The 12,096-nt window shown below is 38.1% G+C and overlaps 1 protein-coding gene across 1 annotated transcript; it reads left to right on the top strand.

Moving 5' to 3' along the window:
* Positions 1-10,238: 10,238 nt before the first annotated feature.
* Positions 10,239-11,807, top strand: LOC132629021 (uncharacterized). Its single transcript, XM_060344766.1, has 2 exons — positions 10,239-10,551; positions 10,954-11,807. The coding sequence occupies exons 1-2, from the start codon at positions 10,239-10,241 to the stop codon at positions 11,805-11,807; spliced, it is 1,167 nt and encodes a 388-aa protein (XP_060200749.1).
* The last annotated feature ends 289 nt before the right edge of the window (positions 11,808-12,096 follow it).

Here is a 12,096-nt window from a genome sequence, read left to right as displayed (position 1 = left end):
CCCACTTCACCGTGTCTCCCCCACGCGTCTGACACCCCACACCTTCCTGTTCCCCACGCTCTTCCCTCTCCCGCTTCCTTCAACAACTATAAAGAAAGGGGCAGAAAAGAGGAGTTTTTTTCGGAAAAAAACAGATCGGGAAATCTCCCCCCCCCCCTGAAAAATACAAGTTCTTGAGTCATCTAAAATTCCCTCAAAGATTAGTTTTCAGTGATTGTGATAATTCAAAATATCGATTCAAGATACTAGAACATTTGTTTTTTCTGCTTTTTATTTGATTTGTGTTTGCTGCGAATCCGAGCATCGCAAAGCTCGGATTTGGTAGTTTTCGAGGTAGATCGGAGACTCGAAGCCTCACTTCGCTGCACCCGAAGAAGGTAATTCTCCATTTCTTTCTTTTTATATTTCTTTCGCATTTTGGTTGCTCTGTGTTATGGTAGTTTGTCATTCTGTGATTAAGCATGTTAGTATGGTTAATTTGATTGAGTTTGATGGATAAGTTAGTTTCCTGTATTAGTCTGTTTGCGTGGCTAAGCATTGTTTTTTTTTACGTGATAATGTAGTTCGGTCTGTTTAAGTATGTGAACAGCTCTTCGTTATTTAGTGGATTTCTGTTTTAGCAATTTAAGAGTTGTTTATGTATTTATATGCTAGATTCGGTTTACGTTTAATTGGGTATGTTTCTGTGTTAGTTTAGGATATGTTTTTTGTGTTTATCTGCAGTTCTTTGTCCTATATTTGTTAGTTGAGTTTGAAATTTTTGTCCTTGCTGTGTTAGTTAGTTTAGGATTGATAGTTTGTTTTCATGTATTTGTTAGTTTAGGTGATTATTTGGTTAGTATTAATCAATATATGTTGTTCTAGGATTAACGATAGTTAACATGTGCCTAGCCATATGGTTTAGCTATGACTACTGATGTTGGTCCTGCCCTGGCTTGAATCACGAATTAAGTGTTTTAAAATTTGAATGTTCGAGTTCAAAAAGGATTGGGAAGTGGACATATGGGTAGAGTGCTGAAGTGACATGCTAAGGCATTTGTTTGTTGTGAGCATTGAAATAGAGTCAGAATTATGGTGAATGAATAAATGTATACGTCTCTTAAGCGTAAAGATCTCGTTCAATATATTTCGACAAAACCAGTAGTCCAGTACCCTTTTTGATATCAGAAACCTCATTTTAAATCAAGTAGAATTCCTAGGGACCATTTCATCTATGGATTGTTGTTGGCCTTGTTTGCATCTCCTATATCGTGTTGCCTAAGCTGAAAAGGGTATGTCGAGATTCCCTCTTTTCCAGTTTTATGTGTTTTCATTTTCATGTGATCACAGCATGAGGCTAACTTATATTATGCCCTCTCTCTTTGTGTTTTTGACTTAGTCTATGAGTATATCCGTGCTAATGTGAGTTGCAGTTCAGTTGAGTGCCTCGTTTATAGTTTTAAGAAGTCAAAATCTGATTACTTGCCTTCTTTAATAAGAATATGCCTAGATTTACTCAATATGTCGCGTTCCAGTTTAGAGTCTGATTAAATCTTAAAGTCATATAATTTCAAAATCTTGAAAGGCCGCTGTTTTTTTTTTCTCTAAGAAAAAGTACCTGTCTTTTCGAAATGCACAGCTTTAGGAACAAATCATCTTCCTCGAGTCGCATGTAAAGCCTTATTAAGGCCTTGTATATGTTCTATTCAGTCTGCTTCAGTTTGAAGTAATTTGGACTATGTGAATCAGTTTTTAAAACTATCTTGGCTTAAAGGTTGATGCATTCTTTGTTCACCTAACTGAATTTCACTTCTTTTAAAACTAAAATAGATTTTGGTCCTAGAGATCAAGTTTCTTCTTGCTAGAAACAAGTTAATCGATTCCCTGTTAAGAGGCCATTGTTGTGGTTTTGAATATTAAGATAGTAATCATCGTTTGTTGCCTGAAGGAGTTGATCTTTTAAAAGTAAATTGGTTCCATGTCTGGTTGGAGCTAATGTTTGGGTTTCAGGTGTAAGTTCTATTAGTGCTCATTAAAGTCATCATGCATATTTGTTTTTGGTAAAGAGAAAATCATCATGCATATAGATGTTTCAAAGAATTTAAATTGAACAGACTGACGTGTACGTTCACTGGAAACTGTGAAAAGGAACAACATTTTCTTAACTTTCATTCTGGATATGTCACAATAGAATTGGGTTTATTACCTCCATGATTAGGAAATTTCTTGAAAATCGTATCAGTAGCTTTTAGTCCTTTACTAAGATTGTCCAGGTGTTGTTTGCGAGCATTTTTAGTCTATTCAATTTCATATTTGTTTTCGCTTTTTGTCTGGTTGCTATATGTGTAAAGCATAAAATAAGCATGAGTCGATGTCTTAAAATAGGAATCTGATCTCCATACCCCAACATGCCTAAAAAATGAATTTAATGCAACATGTGTATGTCCAGTTTGAGTGTTTTAGGTTAAGCATTTTTTTTTAAAACTATGGATGTTGCACTATCACATTTTATATTTGGTTCGATCCTCTCCTTGTTTAGTTGGTATTGTGTTCTAATTTCTAAATCCCTTATCTCACTGGCATTAAATTTTAGAATTATTTCTCCCATACATCCTTATCTATTGAATTGTCTTAAGTTTATATTTTATATATTTAACTTTTTTATTGATTAGATACTAATCCTTTTCCTTTCGTTTTATGCATGACCATCGCATACGAGTCCTTCGGACTCGTCTTCTTCCGCATTTGGTGTTGGGCTAAAAGCCCAACATAATCTGCCCGAGTCATCTTCCATGTCCAACCCATCCACAGCAATGCATAAAATCTCTGCTGGGCCGAGGTCCAACAGCAGCAAAACAGATCCGCAGCAGCCTTTTTAGAAAAAAAAAAGGGGCTGAACCCATCCCACAACAGCATGATTAACAGTCCGAAAATGGGCCGAGCCCATTTAATAGCATTTGCCCCTCTATTTTTTTATGCCTTAAATTTTGTATTGCACAATTAATACTTTACTTTGTTTCCTTAGATAAAATGAACCTTAGCAAAATTAGTGGGTTAGCTTTAGCATAACGGGTAGTTAATCTAAGAGAGAAATTCATCATTAGTCGACTAAGTTTCTTTTATATTTACAGCATATATAGTATTTATCTTTATTGGAATAATTGATTTGCAAAATAGCATGCCTACATATTTTGGGTTAAAGGAATCATTTTTATTCTCACTATCTTAAGAATTTCAGAATTTCACTAATACGCAAATATATTTTATAAATAACTCTTTAAGTTTTGAGTCAATTACGCCTATCTTTAACCATAGTTAATAAAATAATAAAGAAAGCTCACATTAGCTTTTTTTATATATATATATATTTTTTGATTATGCTTTTAAATCACAAAATCAATTAATATCTCACATTTGAGTTGCTTCAAATATTTAAACACTGCACAAACCCGCATTTTCTTCTGTTTATATATATTTTGTGCAAATCTTATTTCAAATATTATTTAAAATCTTTGCAACATTTATAAGTTTATTTTAAATGGCATTTGAAGTTTCCTTTTATGCAAATTATCATATTTTCTACAAATCTCATTCTAAATAGCATTTTTAGCTTAGCAACGCAACTTTGATAAGTTTTATTTTTTGGCATCTAAAATCTTCCTCTATGCAAGTTATTATATTTTCTCTAAATCCTATCTTAAGCAATATTCTTATATTTTTCTTAAAACCCTTAGCAACAGTTCTTAGTCCTTTTTCTTAAAATTTCAGGCATTTTATTTAGCGTTAATTAATTAACCTACGTTTGGTCGGATAACCGTAGTTAACGGATTCTAAAGGATGCCTAACCCCTTCCCTTTGGAATAATATAGAACCCTTACCTAGAATCACACTGATTAAGCAGATTGTTAACGGAGGTTTAGCTAGCTTTACCTTAGTTAATAAATTAGGTGTCCTAATTCACCATTAAATTAATTAGGTGGCGACCCCTTAAAACAAGCAAGAGAGGAATCTCCAATATGTTGTACTTCGCTTCAACCCGGTTAAAATGGGGTATAACAGCACCGTGAGCAGATATGAATTAGTTCACATGCAAGATTGAGGATTTCTCAAGATTGCATTTTAGTTATGATTATTAGGAGTTCTAGTTCAGTAATTGTATTTTGAGACTGACTCTTTTCGAGTCTTTATCTTTAGTTTGTTTTGGATATTCTAGTCCCGATTTAGTCTTTTCGAGTCTATGGTGCCTTTTATTTTTGGTTATTTTCCTTTACGTCTTTGTATTGAAAAATACTAATTTGAAAGTCAATAAAAATATCTTTAGTTGATTCAAAAAAATCCAAATTTGTTCTTTTTCATGAACTACGTAATGAACTGATTCATGTTTAACATGATACGTAGGCATCCCTTAATAGGTTCGATCAAAATAATTCAAAATCATCGAGAGAGAAAAAAATAAATAAATAAAATGAGAAATGAATTCACCTAAAAGCCGGGATGAAACATGAAAGCCTTCCGATGCTCATATTAGATGGGAAATAATTTAGGTGCATGGCATACAACGTGTGATTAATATCTGCAAAATGCTAAACCTTAACTTATTTGTTCTTGTCTTAAAGATAAGGTGGTTGGTTTGTGGTTGAACTGGCTCCTCACGAATATAACACAAGGTCCAAAAGAAAGAAGATAATGGCCCATAAGGATGGAAACGAGTCAGACGGTGATGAATCTCGAGGTCAGATGGTTCAACATGAATCAGCATCAGCAGAGAAAGTAAGGATGTTGAGACAACAAATGGCTGACATGTACCAAGCTTGAATGAATGGGCAAGCTCCACCATCTTCAATCCCTGGATTCCCGGATGTGACTATGTCAATTCCCATTAAAACCCCGACAAGTGATCTACTTTTTCCTCTTGGATTTGGTCCACATGTTAACATATCCAACACTCCTGGAAATTCCACTGTGCGCCCTCCAAATGCACCCCTCAGAAATAACCCACTTTTCATCCCTACTGTACAAACTACTACAATCCCTCAACCAACATTGGTACAGAAGTCCAATAATGAGCCTCCATCTAAAGGTCACCACGATCAGTATTATTCTCCGAAATTGACCTTTAAAGTCCCAGACTCGTATAACCCCTTTCAGCAGTATAGTTCCCCCGTCGAGATCGAGAAAACTGCTAAGAATGAGGGACAAGAAGAAATGGCTAGAAAAATTAAAAGTCAAGCAGAGTGTGAGGAATATGCAAGGATTAGGAGGTCCAAAAAGTGTCTCATTCAGAGATTTGTGCATGTTCCCCAATGTTCATTTTCCCCTTGGTTTTAAGACTCTGAAGTTTGAGAAGTACGATAGTCACGGTGACCCCATAGCACACTTGAAGAAATATTGTAATCAACTAAGAGGGGCAGGGAATAAGGAAGAATTACTCATGGCATATTTTGGAGAAAGTCTAGTGGGAATTGCCTCAGAATAGTTCATCGATCAAGATATTTCTAATTGGCCTACATAGGATGACATGGCAGGAGATTTTGTTCGACAATTTCAGTATAACATTGATATTGTGCCTGATCGTACTTCTCTCGCCAGTATGAAGAAAAAGCCTACCGAGATTTTTAGAGAATATGCTATCAAGTGGATGGAACAAGCTGCCAGGGTCAAACCGCCGATGAAGGAGTCGGAAATGATTGATGTTTTCCTCCAGGCACAAGAACCTGATTACTTCCACTACTTGCTTTCCACAGTGGGAAAGACATTCGCAGAAGCAATTAAAGTTGGGGAAATGGTTGAAAATGGCATCAAGTCCGGCAAAATTGTGAGTCAGGTAGCACTCAAGGCTACCACCCAAGCAATTCAAAATGGGTCTGGTGGTTTTGGAAATCGAAAAAAAGAAAGAGGAAGGATCCATGATGGCATCAGGGTCCAGTGCTGCTCAAAGGGGGACAAACCACCAAATATTACAGGGACAATCCAACTCACCTCAACATTTTTATCCGTATCAGGATCCCCACTACTCAATTGCTCCACCCTGATATACGGTTTTCAACACCCAGCATATGCCCGACCTTCTCAACGCCAACAATGGAGGGCGCCTGCTCCACAAGGCTTTCGTCCCCAATAACAAAATTTTCAAGCACCTTATAATCCACGTCCTAAGACTGATTATGTAAGAGAACAAGGACATAGGGAAAATTTCACCCCAATTGGAGAATCATACACAAGCCTGTTGCGAAAATTGATACAGCTGGGTTTGATTGAACCTATCATGTCGTATAATGTGAACCCAAATGAAAGAGGTTTTGACCCCACTGCTAGGTGCGAGTATCATTCTAACGCTTAGGGTCATAGCATAGAAAATTATTTTACTTTAAAGAGAGCCATTGAGAAACTAATTGATGACAAAGCAATTGTGATACATGACGAAGAGGCTCCGAATGTCACCAACAACCCACTTCCTGCTCACAACAATGCTCATGTTATTGGGATGATCTGTGACGATAAGGAATACAAGCAAACAGGCAAAACCGTAATGGAAATCGACACCTTAAAAAAAGGGTTGGGTATGGTGACAAAGTCTGCACAAGAAGCACCGTTGTTTGTAAAAGGTGCAAGTTCTAATGCAAATCTCAAAGGCTCGGGAAAGTTGATATTGTATGTCCCTGGAGCCACAAAGAAAAAATAGATATTAGTGACCGGACCAAAATTATATGTTCCTAGTGGTTTTCCCAGGTTTGGTCAAAACCAGAATGGTTTAGGAAAGATGACAGAACCAGTTGTGATAAAACACACGACACAACTTCTGGTGACAAACATGAAAACTGTCCCATGGAACTATAACAAAACCACTGTGACTTACAAGGGCAAGAAGATTGTTGAAGAAATAGACGAAACCGGTGGCTTAACGCGTTCTGCAAGGTGTTTTGCTCTAGAAGAATTAAGGAGAGCCAAACAAGCTAGGGATAGACAATTTCCAATGAAAAAACCTATCACTGAAGAAGAGGCTGAAGAGTTCATGAATAAGATGAAAGTTCATGATTACTCTATTGTTGATCAGTTGAGAAAAACTCCTGCTCATATTTCATTGCTATCTTTGCTCGTATATTCTAAAGAGCACCGTCAAGCATTGATTAGAATTCTAAACGAGGCACATGTTTCGGACAAAACAACTGTAAGTCACTTAGAAAAGATAGCCAATAGAATATTTGAGGTGAATAGAATCACTTTCACTGATGATGAGTTGCCTGTGGAAGGAGCCGGACATAACAAGGCTTTGCATTTAACTATCAAATATGAAGAACATTATGTGAAAAGAGTCATGATTGATGGAGGCTCGGGTGTGGACATCTTCCCCCTCTCTACTTTGCAAAGTTTGAGAATCAGCACAGATAGAATTCGTACTAAAAATGTGTGTGTTCGAGCTTTCGATGGCCCAAAAAGAGACACCATTGGTGAGATTGATCTTACTTTAAAAATTGGACCTGTTGATTTTGGGATCACATTCCAAGTTATAGACATGGACACTTCCTACAACTTTCTTTTAGGAAGGCCATGGATCCATGCAACCAGAGCGGTGTCATCTACTTTACACCAAGTGGTCAAGTTTGAACATGAGAAACAAGAAATTATTGTTCATGGTGAAGATGATCTTTCAATATATAGAGACCCTTCTGTCCCATGCGTCGAGGCCAAGGAAGGTTGTGAATCCCTCATATTTCAGACCTTTGAAATAGTGGCAGTTGATCAGTTTATGGAAGGGAAGCCTATCCTAGAGCCTCGTCTATCCTCTACTTCAGTCATGGTGGCTACACAAATGCTACAAAACGGTTATGAGCCAGGAAAGGGCTTGGGGGTGTCATTGCAAGGAATTGTTGACCCTCTCTCTCCATTTGGTAATCAAGATACTTTTGGTTTGGGTTTTAGGCCAACCAATGCTGACAGGAAATGGGCAAAAGAGCAGTAAAATAAGGTTTGAAAATTGCCGAAGCCCGTTCCCCACATTGCCAAGTCTTTTACTAGGTCACGTTTTGAAGAGAATAAGGACATGTCTGTCCAAGATGACGTGGACGAAATATGTCAAGGTCTCAAAGAAATGTTCTATGGAGTAAACATGGTTCATATTGGTGAAAACCCTAGTCATACAGATGTGCAACGTATTGTCCCAGAAGTCAAGCTCGCCAACTGGGAAGCTATTCCTCTCCCCACAAGGAAGGATTCTTGGTAGTTTATTTTGCTGTTTTTTCTATATTCGGATTATTCTCTGGGTGGTAATCCAAATAGTTTAGTTGTTATGCTCTAATGTTAACCCTTCTATCCTTTCCAATTCAATAAAATGAAGTTTCAGTTTCTTAGTCAATTCTATCTTCTCCTTTTCCTTAATTTTGTTATTTAATTTTCATTTCAGTTTCATTAACACCGGCTTTAATAACATGACATACATGCGGAATTCACGTCCAGATCTTAAAGAGCTGTCTAATCTCGAAACAATGAATCAAGATGTTGATGATTATGATGAGGAAAAGGCTTTTGAAGAAATAAAAAGGGAAATGGATCAATTTGAGAATAAGCCTAAGCCTAATCTAAATGAAACCGGGGCAATTAATTTGGGAAATTTTGAAGAAACTAGAGAAACAAAGATAAGCATTCATGCCAAACAAAAGACCAGAGATGACATAATCCAGGTTTTGTTTGAATATAAAGATCTGTTCGCTTGGTCTTATGATGACATGCCGGGTTTAAGCGTTGATCTGGTAGTGCACAAACTTCCTACATACCCTGATTTCCCACCAGTCCAACAAAAATAAAGAAAATTTAAGAAAGAGGTGAGTGATAAGATTAAAGAGGAAATCATGAAGCAATTGAGTGCAAATGTGATCAGGGTCGTCCAATTTACTACATGGCTAGCAAATGTTGTGCCCGTACCAAAGAAGGTTGGGAAAACCAGAGTTTGTGTTGACTATAGAGATTTGAACAAAGCCAGTCCAAAGGACAACTTTCCTTTGCCTAACATCCACATTCTTGTTGACAATTGTGCCAAACACGAGATTCAATCTTTTGTGGATTGTTATACTGGGTATCACCAAATTTTGATGGATGAAGAGGATGCAAAAAAGACCGCCTTCACTACCCCATGGGGTACTTACTGTTACAGGGTCATGCCATTTGGTTTGAAGAATGCAGGGGCAACTTACATGAGAGTTATGACTACTATCTTGCATGACATGATGCATAAAGAAATCGAAGTGTACGTCGATGATGTGATCTGACAAAGTTCTTTGAAAGATTACGTAAGTACAACCTCAAGCTCAATCCAGCCAAGTGTGCATTTGGAGTTCCATCTGGGAAACTTCTAGGGTTTATAGTTAGTCGGTGAGAAATTGAATTAGACCCCTCTAAGATAAAGGCCATTCGGGAATTACCGCCCCCCGAAGGACAGAACTGAAGTCATGAGTCTTCTTAGTAGGTCGAACTACATCAGTAGGTTCATCGCTCAGCTCACCACTACATGTGAGCCCATATTCAAGTTGTTGAAGAAGGATGCCGTTGTCAAGTGGATAGACGAGTGTCAAGAGGCTTTTGATAAGATTAAGGAATATTTATCTAACCCTCCAGTGCTTGTCCCGCCAGAACCGGGTAGGCCTTTGTTTTTGTATCTATCAGTGATGGATAATTCCTTTGGTTGCGTTCTAGGACAACATGATGCCACAGGCAAGAAGGAACAAGCGATCTATTATTTGAGCAAGAAGTTCACAAGCTATGAGGTAAAATACACATTTTTAGAAAGAATGTGTTGTGTTTTGACTTGGGTCGCCCAGCAATTGAAGCACTCTCTTTCATCTTATACGACTCACCTCATATCTCGAATGGATCCTTTGAAGTATATCTTTCAGAAACCTATGCCGAGTGGAAGGTTAGCAAAGTGGCAGATTTTACTTACGGAGTTCGACATTGTCTATGTCACCCGCACCGCTATAAAAGCACAAGCATTGGCCGATCATTTCGCAGAAAACCCAGTTGATGATGAGTATGAGCCTTTGAATACTTAATTTCCTAACGAAGAGATTAATTCAGTTGAGGAAGAAGTTCGCGATGACAGTCACGTCTGGAAATTTTACTTTGATGGAGCGGTCAACATTAAAGGTGTCGAGATTAGGGCAATTCTTATTTCACCAATGGGGCATCATTATCCCGCCACGGCACGACTTCGTTTCTTCTGTACCAATAATACAGCAGAATATGAATCTTGCATAATGGGTTTAAACATGGCAATACATCTGGATGCACATGAGTTAATAGTTTTTGGAGATTCTGACTTACTCATTCGGCAGGCTCAGGGTGAATGGGAAACTCGAGACATCAAGCTCATTCCGTACAAACAATATTTGGAGGACCTTAGCAAAAGGTTTAAGTCAATTGAGTTCATATATATTCCCAGATTTCACAATGAGTTGGCTGATGCTTTGGCCACTTTAGCCTCAATGCTTCCATACCCAGGCAATTCTTACATTAATCCGTTGGAGATTCAGATTAGGGATCAACATGGTTATTGCAATACAATTGAAGTAGAGCCAAATGGTGAGCCATGGTATCACGATATCAAAAGATTCCTAAAAACACAACAATATCCAATACATGCCGATAGAGATCAAAAAAGAACTATTAGGCGACTTTCCAATGGTTTCTTTCTGAGTGGGGAGATCTTATACAAAAGGACCCCGGATTTGAATTTGTTGAGATGTGTGAATACCCAAAAAGCTAAAATGATCATGAATGAAGTGCACTCCGGAGTATGTGGCCCGCACATGAACGGTTATGTTCTAGCAAAGAAGATTCTTCGAGCAGGATACTATTGACTTACCATGGAGCGAGATTGTTTTCGCTTTGTTCGCAAGTGTCATCAATGCCAAATTCACAGTGACCGAATTCATTCGCCCCCTTCGGATTTGCACCCTATGTCTGCTCCTTGTCCTTTCGTAGCTTGGGGGATAGATGTTATTGGGCCAATCGAGCCAAAAGCTTCTAATGGGCACAGATTCATTCTAGTTGCCATTGACTACTTCACCAAATGGGTAGAAGTTGTTACGTTCAAATCAGTCACCAAGAAAGCAGTGGTAGACTTTGTTCACTCTAACATCATATGTCGTTTTGGTATACCAAAGACCATTATCACGGACAATGCGGCCAATCTTAATAGCGATCTCATGAAGGAGGTATGTGAGCAATTTAAAATTGTGCATCACAACTCTAGCCCTTATCGACCTAAAGCCAATGGAGTTGTTGAAGCTGCAAACAAAAACATCAAGAAGATCCTCAGGAAGATGGTACAAGGATCCAGGAAAAGGCAAGAGAAATTGCCTTTTGCTCTTTTAGGGTACCGCACGACTATCCGCACGTTTGTTGGCGCAACTCCTTACTTATTGGTTTATGGAATTGAGGCGGTCATACCAGCAGAAGTAGAGATCCCCTCTCTTCGAATCATTGTTGAAGCAGAGATTGATGACACGGAATGGGTCAAGTCTAGACTAGAACAATTATCGTTAATCGATGAAAAGCGGTTGACGGCGGTTTGTTTTGGCCAGTTATACCGGCAAAGGATGGCTCGCATTTACGACAAGAAGGTGAGTCCAAGACATTTTGAGGTGGGCCAACTTGTTATGAAACGCATCCTTCCGCACCAAGAAGAAGCGAGGGGAAAATTCGCCCCAAATTGGCAGGGCCCTTATGTTATCAAACAAGTGTTGTCAAAGGGAGCTTTGCAGTTGTCCGATATAGAAGGAAAGGTGGCTGACATAGCCATTAACACAGACTCAGTCAAAAGATATTATGTTTGATACGTTTCACTTCGACGCTATGGTACTTGGCATTTTCAGTTTGGGATGACAAAAGGCTATCGTTCTCACTATCCAAACACCGGTCACCCTTTTCTAGCCCCTTTGAGCTTTATTTACATTTTCTTTGTTTTCCCCTCTTTGGAACTAATGTAAAGCAAAAAAAAAAACAAATAATAATAATAATAAAACCAAAAAAAATATGTTCATTGAACTACGTTCGACCTGATTCCTAAAAGGATACGTAGGCAGCCCTATTTCGGGGTTCGGTGCCACCAAAAAAAAAACATAT

The sequence above is a fragment of the Lycium barbarum genome, chromosome 2 (genome assembly GCF_019175385.1).
Source record: "Lycium barbarum isolate Lr01 chromosome 2, ASM1917538v2, whole genome shotgun sequence".
NCBI lineage: Eukaryota > Viridiplantae > Streptophyta > Magnoliopsida > Solanales > Solanaceae > Lycium > Lycium barbarum.
Note: the sequence above shows the minus strand (reverse complement) of the source record. Positions and strands in the feature narration are given on the sequence as shown.